Source organism: Falco peregrinus, chromosome 1 (assembly GCF_023634155.1).
Source record: "Falco peregrinus isolate bFalPer1 chromosome 1, bFalPer1.pri, whole genome shotgun sequence".
Classification (NCBI taxonomy): Eukaryota; Metazoa; Chordata; class Aves; order Falconiformes; family Falconidae; genus Falco; species Falco peregrinus.
This window is the reverse complement of record NC_073721.1, coordinates 35,664,217-35,680,829: the sequence shown is the minus strand read 5'-3', so window position 1 is coordinate 35,680,829 and position 16,613 is coordinate 35,664,217. Positions and strand designations below refer to the sequence as shown.

Sequence of the window (16,613 nt, the reverse complement as noted above, 5' to 3'; positions counted from 1 at the left end):
ATGAGTCCTTCTGGCTCCAGGCCCAGCAGGCGTTTTCTGACTAGCAGAAGTTTGGGAGTGAAATCTGGGATGCGCTGGATTCTCACCATGAGGTCCCCGACAACCTGTAAAGCCCAATGCCATCAATGCACAAAGTTAACGCTTCTCCAGAGTGCCTGGCAGCAAGGTTCAATGGCAGCCTTCAGTGCCCGTGATACAGACCCACTTCAGTATCCTCACAGGCTCATAACACAATATGCAGAGTAGCTACTCTGTCCCAAAAAGGGGTGAGTGGGTGCAGAAAGTAGAGAGATGCAAAAGGACAGGAACTCTTGAGCTTTACTTGCTGTTGCCACAAATGGCATTACTTATTTTCATTATGCCAATGATTAATTTGTCTCAGTAAATATTGATGCAGGCAAGTGACCAGTAAATTCCTGGGTTTAGGGAAAGCAAAAGGGAGAGAGTGAAGATTATATTTTGAAATGGGGAGAGCTGCTGGGAAGAAGGGAGCTAAGCCCTCTGTTAGTATTGGGCAAGCATCACTAATAGGCTCCTGACCAGCTTAATAACAGCTGGTGCGTGGGGTAGGCGAGGGATCTCTGACTGAGCAGACTGCAGTGTGACAGGCACCCGGCCAGCACTTCTAGGATGCAGGTCTGTCAGGAAGAGATGGAATCAGGAGAGGGAAAGGAGGACTTATGATAAATCCAGGATTTCATTGTCAAGAACAGCCTTCATCAGAAAAAAAACAAGAGGATAAGCGGAGATATTTGTCCAGACACAGGGTATTCAGGAGTGTCCTTTTTGCATCTACACAATGAAACCAAGCAAACAAACAATTTTGAAGACATGAGGACACAGAAATAAACTTTCCATTTTTTTTGGTAGAAAATGTAAAATCTTGATTCAAATCAAGAGTGTAAGTGTCTACTTTCAGTGAGAAGCCATTTGCCAACTTATATTAACCAGCAACCACTACCGCTAACTACAAAGTTACTAAATATATATCCCGGCTGTATAGCCATATGTAAATATTAACTGTGTGTTTACTCACCCTGACAATAACAGAGAAGAGAGATCTGCAGCCAGAAGCTAGGTTTACATAAGGATCCAAAAGGTATTCATGTATATGAGGATGGGGAAACAAGGACAGTTTGGACAACACTGATGTAACTTGTAAATTTACATCATAGGGCTGCAAAAAAAGGAAAACACAGTGCTTAGTTATTTTCATGCTGGCTTCCTTTCATCCAGTGCTACTAGGTTTAACTACTAGAACCTTATATACAGTGTTATGAATAAATAAAGATAAAAAATCAGATTAAAAAACAGGAACAAAACCTCTGCTTTCCACAACAGAAGCGATGTGAACATGACAGTGAGGTACTAGATGTTATTGTCTGTATAACTGGTACAACCACTTGAAACTTTTGCAGACTTGTTTATCGTAGGGTAAGCCCTCTTCCTGTAGAACATCTCTTCAGCTCAGTAGCTAAACAAATAGCAGAGAATCAGCCTAGATTAAACATCTGCTTGCTTCTGGAAAACTGTAAAGTGTATGTGTTCAGGAAACTGAGAGAGACAAATCCACGTTTACAGCTAAGATAGTATTTCCCATCTCCTACTTTCTTTTTTCTTGGAAAGAACCATTGCAGAAGGCCTGGTCATCCTGTGGCAGCACTCTACAGGAGATGAGACAGTCCTAGGCTGGGAAAGCAGCATGAAATTCTGAGTTGCTTCCTTACCTCTTTTCCCCAAATCAACCAAATGGGAGAGGCAACACTGGCCAATGCTAGAAGATGCTAATCAGGCATAAGGAAAAAATTGCACCTAACTTTCTAGGAAAAAAATCGTGCCTAGCTTAAAGGATTTTACCATACCAGTGAGAAACTCATTTCCATAAAAGCAAGTATTTTCACCATAGCTTCTTTATGTTCCAAGCGCTTTTCTTCCCATCTTTGATTTTCTCATCACAGTGAAAACAAGCTGACATTTTACTTCAGCCCAAAATTTGCAAACCTGTGGAACTTTCTTCCATCTACTCAGTGGTGGAACAGACTATGTTGACAAGAGATGGACAGACATTCCCTTGGTACACCCCTATGCCAGTCTGAAGATGTTACCAACACTCAGATGGTTTAAGTTAACCTTGTTGATTTTAACCTGAAGTGGATTACAGGGCCCTCATTCAGTCTCTTTGACTGCACATTGGCAGTAACATCCTCAGCGGCACAATCACAGCTAGAAGAGCATGATTTCATGGCCTCAAATTATCATCTTGATGCTCTCAAGTTAGCATCCCACTGAAGCATCAGAGAACAGATTCTTCCCTTTTCCAGACTGTAAGATTTAGAAGAATTCATCTTTAGATTAAGACAGATTATTTAGGTACATCTACATGTCTAAATTGCGTTAGCCTACTCAACAGAGATCTGACGCTTGATATACTTGTCTACACACAAATACCTCGTGGCATCTCAGATGCTCAAGAGTATCTGCTTGTCTCTTGATGGTTCCACAGAATGAACCCTGCAAGATCTGTGTTGTAACCGCAAGCTTGTGGGAATATCTTAGGCGTCACAAAAATGGCAACAGATACCCCAGTTCACGCACCTGAGTCAAGCTTTCAGTCAACACAGTCAGGGAACTGAGATGGTGATTCACTTCACACTAAAAGAGACACCTACTTGCTTTTCAGTCTAACAGCTTCAGAGACTACCAGGGCTGTTCTGACTAAATTTCCACTGACTAGATATGGACACCTAATTAATATTTAGGCACCTTATTCCTGAATTCATTACCACATACTGTTGTATTGCAAAGAGAGTTGTCATGGATCTTTTGAAGTGAAAGCACACACTTCTCCCAGTCAGTGGCAGTTATTTCTGTACTTGATATTCCAGTAATAAGATTCATCCCAACCTTCTAACAAATGAAGGTTTCAGAGCCCGGACCAGAAATGTTATAGGTAAAAGAGACCACTACATTTTAAGTTATTGTGGAAAAGTTACTCCGCAGACAAAGACACAAACTCCTGCCGTAAATCCATTCCACTGCCTACCCAGCTGAACTGTAGGAGAAGGTCTTTAGAGCTGTCTGAGTCAGTCAGTTCATTAGGAAGCTTTGAAGCCATGAGCATTATCTGGTGTTCACAAGAAGAGAAGGAAACAAAGTAGTAACACGTGCTGAATTGTTCAGACAGATTGCTGTTGCAATTTGAACTAATTAAGAGCATTAAGGAAACCTGCTTCTTCACACAGAGCTTTTATTTCTGTCCATATGTCAGCAGACTCAGTAAGACAGCCATATATCAGATAGATTAAAACCAGCAAAATTTGTGGTTGAGGGAAGTCTTACAAAATCCTTAGGAGCCAGTTCCACAGAAATGTATCGTATTAACAGGAAGAAGAAGGTACTGTCCAGCAGATGAGGTATCGGATTTGAACTGCCTTGAAACAAGTTATTTCACCTGTGTGCCTCAGCCATCTTCTGTCAGAAACTAGGTTAATGATACCTACCACCTCTGCAAAGTGTTCTGATATCCACTGAGAAAAACACAAGAACTACCTATAGTATTGTGACAAAGCAAAAAAGACATTGATCACAATCTGTACATAGTACTGCGTACCCACTAAAGGCTTTTCAATATTTTTTACTTTGTTTGGACATTAGCACCCGTTATGTCAAAGCTGTCATTGATAGGACCCAGGTTTTGTTTTGGTTTTGTTCGTTTTTATTCTATGGGATTTATGTTTTTCACTGTGAATAACCCCTAGGAATTTCAGTTTGTTTTCTTAGGACAGGGTTTTAATATGATATAACAAGAATTCACCTGCTCTGTCTGATGCAGGCAGTTGATATCACAGATCATACCATTTTACTTGACTAACTCAAATGTGTGCCATGCTGACAGGTAGTATATCAAACTGGGCACCATGCTTCCATGCCAGATGCTACTTTTGTTGTAATTGTACATATCTGACACCCAGGTGTTTCTCGGGGGATGCAACCTGGGCTCTTTACTTTTTATAATTTAGGTGTCATGGCTGAGACAAGTTTTTGTTATCCGTGAGGCTTGTTTTTCCTAAGAGATGATGAAGCCCAGTTTTCCTCATGATTCCAGTCTATAACCATATCAACTAGTGAAGTGTGTGGAGTATGTTGACTGGAAGCAAAACCCTGAGAATACAGAAGCAAAACCCTGAGAATACACAATATAGCAATGGAAGTATTTGGCTTTCTTTTCTGACTTCTGAATGATATAAGTTGGTATTCTCAAACATCCTTCTCCCCTGAACGCTCACAGAGCTCACCTAGAGGTTACTGCTGGCTTCCTGACATGTTTCCTACACATTTATATGTTCAAATGGCTCTTGTCCTGCTTATGACCAAGAAATCTGGCACTACCACAGCTAACTTTATTCTGTAGATAGCTCCACATGCAAACCAGAAAAGAATTGTACAGACTTCCAAAACTATTACTACTACATTTGTAGCAAGTCCAGCTAGTATTACAAGGCTAATCTAGACTTTCAGGGTTCTTTTTCAGAACAAGGAGCCAATCAGATCATATTCCATTTTTTTGCCCTTGGCAGCTATATTTTTATTATTTGAAAATAATAGAACAGGAAAAAAAAAAGTATTTTTGCATTTGGATCCATTTCCATCCATTGCAGATGGAAAACAATACCTTCTAGAAACTTTCCATGCACTGATAACAGCTTTTTCTAACTGTGAAAAAATGGGCGAAAGGTTGTATCACTTACAGTGATACAGTAAGTTCTTTTCATCTTACACAGTGACATAAACTGCTTTCTGAACAAGACTTCAGGTTGAATTTCACTGAAATGTGGCAGAAAGGAGCTGTACTGTATTTTATTTACTGAAAAATGTACGTGCTTTCTAAGCATAAATGCTAGAAAATGAAAACAGAACCAGTGCTGCTAGTTGCAAATGATTCCTAAGATATTATCTTATTCTCATCTTTTATCTTAAGGATATTCTGTCCTTACTCATCAATTTAAATGGTAATTCTGGTCAAAAGAATATTTGGTACACAAAAATGTGGCTAATGAAGATAAGAGAGATTTTGTTAAATTGATCACTCTGACACCCTGCAATCTACCTGCACCAAGGACATGGGACATTAAACAATAATATGATGCTACAATAGACATCTGAGTGATGGGAATCCACAGGACCTTAGGAAGATTAGCCCTCTAGTAGTGATGAAAGTATCAGAAATGGAATTAATAACTTGCTTTTCCTTACCTGATCAAGAATCCTGCCCATTCTTTCAAACAGGACTTTCAAGAAGTGTCCTTCAAAAAACGATGCTTCTAAATTGCACTTTTCCAAAGATCTGGGAGATCCAGGCCACTCCCACCGTAAACAGATGACACAGTAATCCCGGAACTAGAAAAAAATAATGAGGAAGACAGAATTAAACCTCTATGGAATCCATTTTATTTCATTTCAATAGTTCATACACCTTAAAACCACAATCTGTAGCTAAATGATAAATCTAAGCTCCAAAAGAACAGTCATTCTAAAAACTACCAGTTTCTATGCAGGCACCTCATTTTCTTCTTGACATTCACACCATTAGGGTAGTTTCAGAAACAATGAGTGGAGAACAGAGCTCCCAAAAAGCAGCTGGAGCCAAAACACACAGCAAAGCACCTTGATTAGGGTTCTTCTGAAGCAGGAATCGCTTTTGTATACATTCTTGTTGACAGTAGTTACCACACTTTCACTGTATTATGTGTTTATCTTGCTACCCAACCTATATTGCTCCCTAATTCCCAGGACAGGAAAGGCACGTGTATATGCAGGAGATCCAAATGGAAAGTACTTCAGGGCTTCCTCTTCCCTCTCTGTTTCTTGTCACCCACACAGCCTTTCTCAACCTCTGCCTCTGATTTGCTGTGGGCTACCTGATGTCTCACTTTCAAGGAATTATACCTTGAAAGGAACACAGTTTATAGCAGTGAAAAGAAGGAACACAGGAATAAACAGTAGCAAAAGAGAGACAAAACAGATTCAGAAATTCTTCACTGCATGTAGCGTACCTATTTGTGCAGGCTTCCAGGAATAGAAATATGGAAGCAGAACAGCTATTTGGATGTAATAACAGCAACAGGCAGGGCTATTCTTAGGGGGGAAATATTTTAAGAGTAGCCATATCATTGTCAGGAAGTGACAGAAAGCAATTCTGTTCTCTAATAACTCCCAGAATACTCTTTTTCCCAAGGCATGAAAGAAATACAAAGATGATATGTGTTTTCTGGCATCCAAGAATAGAACATAGGGGAATTTACCATCAACCCTTGTTTCCATATTCTCTATTTTCTATTCCCTTTCTTTTCAGGACAGACTACAGATAAAACAATATAATAAATACAGAAAACCAAGCTTCTCACCTTAAACTGCTGATATCACAATTCAGAGGTTATGGAATTTTTGAAGTACCTACTAATTATAGCACTCTCAGTTACTCTACTCCTTTGCGTAAGTTTTTCTATTCTAGAAGATTCATAGGGCTTCAATAAGAAAGTTGCAAATAAACAGCAATCGTCCTCTGACCAAGGAAACGTTGGATTATGCTTGTAAAAACAAAACCCTCATTTATTTCAAAACAGTAAATCATACAGCTTTCCCTATCTACTAAACCTCCCGACTTTAAACCTGAAAGCCTTAGGCTGTGCATTCCCTGTGACAAGCTTTTATTTTTAATGTCCCAGATTGCATAACTCCTATGCAGCATTTTAATTTCCCTTCAGTCCTTTCAAACAGCTTGGCAGGCAATTCTCCAAGAGAATGCAGATAAATGCAAAAAGCAAATTAAGAATCTATCTGCAGTTCAGATTTTCTCTCAGTGTATTTGCTATATGAATATTAATGCTTTAATGTCATCCATTATTCCCACTAGAGTAATACAAGGTGGATTCAACATCAAAAGATCTGCAAAGGTAAGTTTTCATCAGAAAATAAAAATGCAATTTCCCCATCTTCCTTTACCAAAAGATGCATTTAGTAGGACTATTTATACAACCATATGTATATTCTCATAAGCATTTAAATTCTCAAGACTAAGGAAGACTTCACTGACTTACTTGTCGATGGGCATCTCTGAGGTAAGTATCATAACCTGTACCCTCCACATGGTATGATGACTTAGCTTCATCAGGTACAAGACAGAGAAAACTAAAGAGAGGAAAAGTACATTAATGAGTACCTACAATCCACAGAGCACCAGATCAATACTTTCTCATCATCTGTTACAGTGTACACGATACTGAATTGTCTGGCCAATTAATGCACAGATTCTACCATAACTTTTTGTGAAAAACAGAGAATACAAAATCTATTTAAGCACATCAGCTCAAACTACTGTCAGCAATAACAAGATTTATACTTCAGAACTTTTGTATCTAGCACTAGAGGTAAAAACCTCAGTTGAAGTATTTTCTGAGAATTAGCAGACAGAACAGAGATGAAAAGAAATATTCATAACCAGGTCAAGTATTTGCTAAAGGACAGACTCCATCTTGCTAGAACATAAATGAGCCAAAAGAGAAGGAGAGTTACAGTTAAAATTCTTCTTAACTTACTGCATAGAAAGTTTTCTTTACCATAGTTTGCTGTGGTAAAAAGTGAACATCTAAGAACACAGAGAAATATTTGCATATATGTTTCTGTTATAAATATCACTGCCTTTGCCAGGCATACAGTGCAAATACTGTATGTCCTTATTACTTCACCAATACCTGATCTAAAAAGCATCAGGAAATGCTGAAATTTATTAGAGGAGAATTGTCTTTAAAAAATAAAGAAAAGCCCTAAAATTTCTGGACAGCAAAATAAAAGTCAGTATTCGGACCCTGTTTTCAAATTTCAGCTTTCTTCATACCCCAAGAACTGCTGAAGGGTCCTGTAAAATTTAAATGCAGAAGTAGATAGTGGCTGACTTTTTGTATGGAATTCATCTTATCTGAAAAAATACATATTTGCCAAACACTGCAAATCCTGAAAAAACTTTAATCACTGATGGAGATTACATGAGGGGAATTTAGGAGAGTGTTCTTTGTGTCTTTACTCCAAACCAAGTCCACCATGAACTATATATAGCAGTACTGGGGGAAAGAGGGCAAGAAGTGACTATGCCATTCTATGCTGACTGTCCTTGGGCTGTTTGCTTCCTTTGGCTAACACCTTTGTTTATTTCTGGGTAAGCAGGTAGGTCAGCACTGAAATACCAGTGCTGCTTTGCTACTGTGCCTTAACAGAGCAAACAGCACTTGTCCTAATATTAGTTGCTAAGAGAATTACCATCGCTAAGTTGCTTAGGGTAGAGCCTGTCCTCTTTGTGATATCCAATTTGCAGTACATCTAACACGCACAAAGGTACGTTACAGGTGACAGAGCTGCCACTTGATTTTCAGGGAACGGAAGGTTATCTCTAACGTGACAATTATTCACTTTTATATATATTTTTAAGGAATTTAAGGAAGCTTGAGGGTTTTTTTCCCCTAAAACGTTTATGGCAAGACTCCCTAGACTTCTCCAGAAAGGTCAAGTCCTGTAACAGCAGTGTAAGTATAGCAAATATTTTTGAGAAAATAGTTTTATAACCAATGAGGCTGTCATCATGAAGTCTGAGTATTCAACTAGACTATTAGCTGTAAAGTTCTTCTATTTTTCTCATTTACGTTGAATTATTTTCATTTATTGTAAGCTCTAATCTTTCAGGAGTAGCTTTCTGATAAAATGCTGCATAATTTCCTTCTGTGGAGTCATTTTACCAGCTGGCACAGAATAACATCCATTACAGAGTACATTTAATTTGCACAGTGTGTGCAGACACCCACACATTCAGAGATTTCTTTAAGTGTTTGTTTCAACTTACCTATTTACAATTTTATGAACTTCAGTCTTCCCATCATTTTTTGGATGTTCTGGACTGACAGGTGGAGAAGCACTGAGCCACTCTTGAGTTGTCAATGTGTTATCTGGAGACAGGTCAGTAAATAATGGATCTTCCTCTAGGTCTCTGTGAGATCATATTAGACAAAAACATAATCATGCACAGAACGTTATGGAAGGCAGGAGAATCTCTGGGTCAAAAGGCATGCTTTTCTATTTTTTCTTCTCTGAACAGCTAGGAAGTTTTCCGGAAGACTATCATATGCACATCTCTTTACCTAATTAATATGTAGAAATACCAAGAAACTTTGTTTTGAAGAAAAATCATTAACTTCTTGACTTGAACAACAGAACAAACATTTTTGACTCGTACAAAACCACTGCATTAAATGATCTACTTGAACTTTTTAGCCACATTTCTTTGCATGAGAGCTATACTCCATGAAATCATTAGATCATTTTAGATGACTGAAAAATATCTCAATTAAGATGCCTAAAATAGCTGGTGTGACTAGTCCTTACCTGTCCATCAGTAGAAAAAGGCATTACAAGAGTTATGTAGGGTATTTAAAAGGATTTTATGTAAAGTGTCCCAGAAAAGTTCTTCCATCAAAAAATAATTCAAGAACATAACTGTAAGCAAAGCACCAAAGTGACTGACTTCAAGAATAATCTCACTGAAAACAATACAAATATGCATAGACTTAAGCTAGGTAGATGTGTAAGTAAATTGATATATGAAGACCTTTGAGCGCCTACTGTTCTGGAAAGAGGCTTTCGATAATTTTAGCTTTTCTGTTACTGTTCCAAAAATATCCATAAATTGCTGATAGAAAAATTTCTACATAATTTTACCAATATGGATTAATACACAGAGCACTGAAAGTGCTATCTACACTCACTTTTCTTTCAATTGCTGAAAAAAAACATGTCCTAAAATTAGGATCCAAGTCAGATGTTGTGAAAACTTCCCTTAAAACAGAAACTTACACTGCTCCTGCAATCTGTCCATTCTCTACCACATCTTTGTCTTCTTGACAGAGAGGCTTGTATTCCATATAGTTTCTTTCTTCTAAATTTCTCAGAACCAAATTATAAAGAATGTGTTCATTGGGTTTTTGCAAAAGGTGCTCAAACATCCGTAAAGTCATTATGCTGATCTGCAACATAAAAAGTAAACGTTCAATAAACTGACGCTCCACTGCCTTATGCTTTTTGCCTTATATCTGGTTTGTACATCCTAGAATACTGCAATTACTTATTTACATTATGGAAGGAAGCAAAAAACCTAAGAAAAATTAGGAAATTATTATGTTGAATGTGGTATAAACATGGATGAAGAGTTCACACACATACACATCAGTATGTGGATGTATTTTTTTCCTGTAGACCAAAAACTGTTCTAAAATCTGCCAAAATAACCATACAAAGAGTATTCAGAGTGCTTAGCTTGCAAAGATGAACTAATTTATACGGATAACTCATTCTGACAGAGTGGGCAGGTAAGCATACTGAAAAAAATGGGTATGTGAAGGCATAGACCTGTATTTCAGGCAAGCTTGGGTTTTATTTGAAAAAGTAGAGGGTAGAGGTTGTTTCATGGAAAAAATGAAACAAGAAGCTCCTGTAGATGAATTTTACTGAAGTAAATTATTTTAACAAAGTTTAGTGTGTGTAAAGTGCTTAAAGTTATTATATCATCTTTTAATTGGTGATGTGTATAGTCTCTGACCACACTTCATATACAAAATAAGTTTTTAACTATACCTTATGTGGTAACATGACAGAATTGACACAACATGGAAAATCACAGCAATGCAACATGTAACAAAGCATGAATTAAAATACAATTACAGAAACTGATTTTGCCCTATCTTACAAATGAGCAAGCCTAACCAGATATGCACAGGGAGCAAACAAATTCAGCAAAGGATCTTTATTAATGGGAACAATGTGATAGCTGGAGAAAACAGCTTGACTTTAACTTTCTAAGGATTTTTTAGGGTTGGCAGTCAAAATTTTTTCCTTGGCAAAAAAACATTAGCTGACACAAATATGAAAAGGCCTCACAATGATGTTTTTACAGACTCTACCCAAGACAGAACTGGCCAGCAGACATTATGATATCATTATCACTTCTCACCTCATCAGAAATATGATCACAGTGTTCGATTAACCTGTGTCGCAATGGATGTCTGTTGATGTCTGTCAAAGTCTCTGGTTCTCTCTGTTCTCCAAGTATAAAATAAACTATTTCTTGCAGCAGGACATCTGAAGTCACTTGACGAACAATGCGATGCAATAGTGCAGTTGATGTGAGGATTCCGATCTCTGAACTGAACAAAAACTTTCATGTCAGATATGTAGTGGATTTCAGCTGAAAAAAACCCAGCTTGATTCAGATTCTGTTCTGATGTGTCTTGTAAGATGCTACTCACGTTTGCATCAGCTGGGGTTCCATAACATCAATGAAAAATCGTTCCCGCACAGCTTTTGCCATAGCAACAGCAGCAGTCTGAAACAAAAGTACAAAATGGTATGTCTCAAACTCAAAAGCTAAGAATCAACTAGAAGTACTTATTTGCTGAATATATTTGTATAATCTGTAAACATTTCAAACCTTTTGTGCTTCTTTGATGAGTTGATCACAGTAGTCAAACCATGAAAGAAATGAAATCAGCGCTCTTTTCCCTGGAAAAGCAGATGCATCTTCTTTGTGGCTATAGGAATCCAAACTAAAGCACACAGGGAAAAATACTTATTTAGTCTACAAGTAACTGAAGAATCTTGGATTTCATTCTTATTGAACTTAACAGAATAATTAATGATCTACTTGCAAGAAAGTGAACATTAAAATAGCTTTTCTGCTGGTCTCTACTGATCTGGCAGTGCCATCATCACACAGGTTTTCAGTGGCATGCTAAAAGATACATAGTATGTACAACAGAAGAACTCTGGTTAAGTATTTCTTGAGTCAGAAGGGAAAACTGATCACCTAGTCTGTTCTCCCAGGAAACACAGACCACAGAAACGGAATCAATAACTGCTTTAGTCAAAGAACCATAAAATGAAGGCAATTGTTCTTCACTACTCTTTAAACAACCTCAATCAAGTACATGGGAACCACACAGTGTATACCTGAACTAAATTATATCTTTCATAAAAAACCCCATGTATCTCAATTTAAAGACTCTAAGGAATAAGAAATTCACCATTTCCTCTGGTAAAGCAGTCCAATAATGATTTATTCCACTATTCAAAGTTGTGGGTTTTTCCCTTCTAATTTCAAAGTCCAACCATCAAAAATTTTGGTAAGTATTCTGCAAATACCTACTTTTTGTCCCAGTACTAATAGATCACAAGCAGTTCATAATAATGAAGACAGAGTTGGGAAAAAAAATGTTTTGAGAATCTAACATGCAAGCCGTTAGGACAACAGGCATGCATGTTTTGTTTCATGCCGATGAGTTATGCAGTAACTCTTTCCTTCTTCTTTTTTACTGCAAAAATTGTGCAACAACAGCCTGTAATCAAATACACCCTTTCTGCCCCCTGCAGCAGCTTACAGTACTCACTGTGTACTGTGAAAAGTTTATTGCCTAAATCCTTGACATCTGAACAAGAAAATAATCTGTACCTAATGCTACAGCTACACCACCACAAACCGCTAACATAACTCTGTGGAAAAACTTGCCCCCTGCGGAATCTCTGCAAGGGGGTGGCAGCCAAACCTGGCCCCATGTCAGAGATCACACGTACATTGGACGCTCACAGTTGTACCACCATGCTGCAGCTGACATCTCAGCTCAGCTCTTGAGACATTAGCATGGGGGCGTGAATATTTCATACATCTTATCTACCTATAGAAAATTAATTTCAAGGAGGGTTGTAAAGTCACCTTGGGTATGAAAAAAAAATATAGAATTCTTACCCCCAGTTAATTGCCTCCACTGTTTCAATGTCTAAGGGATCCAGTGACTGAGGCAGGGCTTTGTAGAGGGTAGCCAGCCTGTCTGTCAACAATTCACATAAACAAGTGCTTTGAGTCAGGCACTTGGCAGCTGCTGGTTCTGGCAAACTCACCAAAAGCATGAGGCCTTCACAGGCCTTCACTGCTATCCGGCCGTCCTGGCAGAAGGGCATGGAAGAATTAATCAGAGGGTAAATGAAGCTCACTTGAAATCAAGAAGTAAACACTGCCCAGATAAAACCTCCCCATTCTCCCACAGCGAGTGAATGCATTTATTTTTGTTTTCAGTCATTAAAGCCTAACTGTAGTGAATTTGGATGGTACAAAATAAAGAATCTCACCTGAAATCATGTCAAATACTAAGAGTGCAACTGCAACTAGATAATGTAAACTATCACTTAACAAGAACGACATGAGGTACCTCAGTAGACTTGGTTGTCTACAGCGCTGCTGTAGCAATTACAGGCTTACCAACCCACCTCCAAGTTATCTGAAAGAATCCAAGTATGAATTCGAGGGTGCAGCCAGGCAAGATGTACAGCAGTTGCTTTTAAAAGAAATCAAACCTGTAGAGATAGCCCAGTGCCTTTACAAAATAAGTGGGCTTGGTTAAATCAGTACAATTGAAAGTAAGTTTCTTAAATATTCCCTTGTGGTATATTTAACCTAACGGTAATTCTATGCAGATTGTCTGTGAAACATGCAGCATCCTATACAAATTGCTCAAAACCCACATTACCATCAACAAACTTAATATTAATTCTTTGAAAAAATATTTTCACTTTAATCTGATCTGGCAAAGAAAATTGCCAATTTACAAAAGCTGCCAGCAAAACAAACCTCATTTTACTTTTTATAGTTAAAATACAGTGCCTCCCTCTGCCCACTTCACACAGCATCCAAACTATTTCATTTTATCACACTAAACGGAACAAAAAAACCAACTCACAGGGCTTTTAGTGAGGTTTAGTAGAGAATTCACTAAATTATAGTCTTGATTTGGACGAACAGTGGAGGACTCAGGTGATGTGACATTTAGTTCATCCAGACTGAAAGAGAGATCATTCGCCTGTTGCGGGAGGTCATCGTCCTTCTCCATTTGCTCCGCTTCGGCAGCACTAGCTAACTCTTCAGGCTGAATGGGCTGTCCTGTGTCTGTTGTCAAAGAGTCTTGGCCTTTTATCGTGTCTTCTGTGATTACACTTGCTGATCCTTTGGAAGCCATTGCTTTTAACTTACTCTGCAAAGCATTTTTTGGAATTACACAGTTGAAATTACTGTTCATCCTGAAGCAGAAATTCTGTAAAAGCTAATTTTTTACATTAGTATTTGAAGTAGTTCTCTACAAGGCTAGATACAGTAGCCATGTAGAATGTAATGGGTTGCAAGAGTGTGGGAGCTTTTAAACCTAGAACATTTTTTAATCTGCTTAAATTTCTTTTAAGCCCTGTGCCATTTTGCTTCAAGGCTGAATATGCCATTTACAAAGAGATGGCATCTTTTTCTCTCCACCACTGAAGGCACATACTCACTTGATTTGCCCACTATTTCATAGAAATTTTTCATGTATCTTATGAATGCACTCTTAGACCTTAGCACATACTATAAAATATCCCTCTCTAGGTCAAGACCTCACATTCGTCTAATGTCTGAAATCACTACTTCCAGTTGGAGTCACACAATTAAACTCATTCTAAACTTCTTGAGATTTTATCTTCAACAGGAAAGGGAAAAAAATTTCTTTTATGACAGCACAGTACTCTCAAGCTGTGTTTCTCATGAGGAAACAGTCGAGCAGACTGAATGGACAGAAGATACTAGAAGTTAGCATTGGGCACTGGATACTGTAACAGATCACAGAGAACCTTCTCAGAAGCTACAAAGCTCTACTTAGCCTGAAAGAAAGCAACCCATCTGCCTCCAAAACATAAAAAGACGTTTAAATCTGTGCTCTGTGATACCAAGAAGAAACTCACAGCAAGACAAAAATCCAGTGTTCTTCTGGCATAAGCACAGGTAAATAATACTTTATTAGAACCATAAATTAGACTTCAGCACAAGACATTTTTTCAAGTGAGTACAGCAGCGAGATTATAAATCCAAATGGTTCACATTCTCCATGATAACACAAAAATTATTACAAATGTATCTCAAGCATTAATAATTTAAAAGGGTAACCACCTGGGGTTAATGGTGTTTAGTACATACAAACCAGTAGGGACTAACTCTCAGGCAGCAAACTAGAGAACTGCTCTGAACATTTGCTTGATTGATGTGCATTCGTTGTGGTGAATTTGTACTGAATGTTGTGATACACTCATGTAAACAACTCCCTGGAGAGGCAACCCAGTGGTGAAAGTAGCACACTGAATACTATAAAATAAGTATGACTTCTGATTACAGAAGAAAAATTTCTCCTTCAACATATGTATTTTTTTTTCAGTGTGAAACGCATAAGGCTGCAAAGCAACCAAAATGTGTCTGTCTGAACCATGTCTGTCTATCCCTAAATCTTCTGAAGTCCTCCAGTATCCTCCCATATATTTTATCAATACACAGGAATATCTGAATTGCAACAATGAGCCTTGCACGTAAAGCAAAACTAAAGGCTGGGACTGCATTTCAGTCCTGGACTATACACTGTTGCTGGCACTCCTCAAGTAGCAAGTAGGCAGGGTTGCCAAAGAGAAAAGCTACTTTTTTCAAAAATCAGATCGTATTTTGTAAAATACTTGTTTTATCTTACACCAGCATATTACCTCATGTCTGGACTTTTCTGTCATTTGAAAGGCCATAATTTGTTTAGCTAAAGCATTGATGAGAAGACCTCACACCCATACATGTATAAATGCCCCTAGAAATTTGTCCATAGCTCATTACTCTTATGTTGGCAGGTGACACAAAGCAGTCTGTACATTGAACAACACATAAGCAGAGGTTTTGCGTGTATTTAAGCTTCCTATTCCATGCAATTCTGCAGCTTAGCTGCTCACCTGCCTCCTGTAAAGGTGCAAAACAGGATCCTGAATGACCTAATAGAAAAGGTTACATAAAACACACATTCAATGCTTTCTAGACAAAGTACTCCTCTAAGTGAATTCAGCATCAACAGAGAGCAGGCAATATGAAAATACATTTTTCTATTTTCATGATATGTTAACTATTACAGTTTCAAAATCCATGACAGATGATGCCACGTCTAAGTTCAGACAGTTTTAAAAAGAATTCTGTGAAAAAATCAAATGATATCACCGCTAATGAGAATCTCTATGTAATTCATAGTGAGAAATATAAAGCTGGCAATTTGTAGTAATGAAAGCAGAAATGAATAGAAAAACTATTGTTCATTTTATAAAATAAAGGTACAACTTTTTAACTGACACTATGTTAGAACAGAAACCGAAACACAGAGAATCAAGGGTCCCAGTTGTAAGGAGTATCTCCTGTAAGATGGAATGGGATGAGAGGAGATGGGGCAACTAAGGAATAAATGAACAAGGAAAAGCAAAAGGTAAGAAGTTTAGCATAAAATAACGACTGAGATAGAAGTGATAAGTCAAACATCCCTGTGTATGTTCTTCTTCTCTACACAAGAACAAGGAAAATTCAGTTTAAAGAAAAGAATAACTTAAAGCCAAAATAAAATCAGTATATGGATTTGAAATGTTTAAAAAAGTAGAATGAAGTTCTTCCAGTTCTTATTTCCACAACAGAAGTAACTTGCCCAAGACAATAC

The 16,613-nt window shown here is 37.8% G+C and overlaps 1 protein-coding gene across 1 annotated transcript in view; it reads right to left on the bottom strand.

Moving 5' to 3' along the window:
• Window positions 1–16,613, bottom strand: part of FHIP2A (FHF complex subunit HOOK interacting protein 2A) — a 36,482-nt gene that overhangs the window by 4,398 nt on the left and 15,471 nt on the right. Inside the window, exons 6-16 of the mRNA XM_055797531.1 lie at window positions 13,827–14,117; window positions 12,839–13,035; window positions 11,528–11,642; window positions 11,346–11,422; window positions 11,051–11,243; window positions 9,898–10,067; window positions 8,891–9,034; window positions 7,098–7,188; window positions 5,254–5,397; window positions 1,037–1,177; window positions 1–104 (exon numbers count right to left, since the gene is read on the bottom strand). Of these exons, the coding sequence (XP_055653506.1) occupies window positions 1–104; window positions 1,037–1,177; window positions 5,254–5,397; window positions 7,098–7,188; window positions 8,891–9,034; window positions 9,898–10,067; window positions 11,051–11,243; window positions 11,346–11,422; window positions 11,528–11,642; window positions 12,839–13,035; window positions 13,827–14,117 (1,667 nt within the window). The remainder of the gene's footprint in view (window positions 105–1,036; window positions 1,178–5,253; window positions 5,398–7,097; window positions 7,189–8,890; window positions 9,035–9,897; window positions 10,068–11,050; window positions 11,244–11,345; window positions 11,423–11,527; window positions 11,643–12,838; window positions 13,036–13,826; window positions 14,118–16,613) is intronic.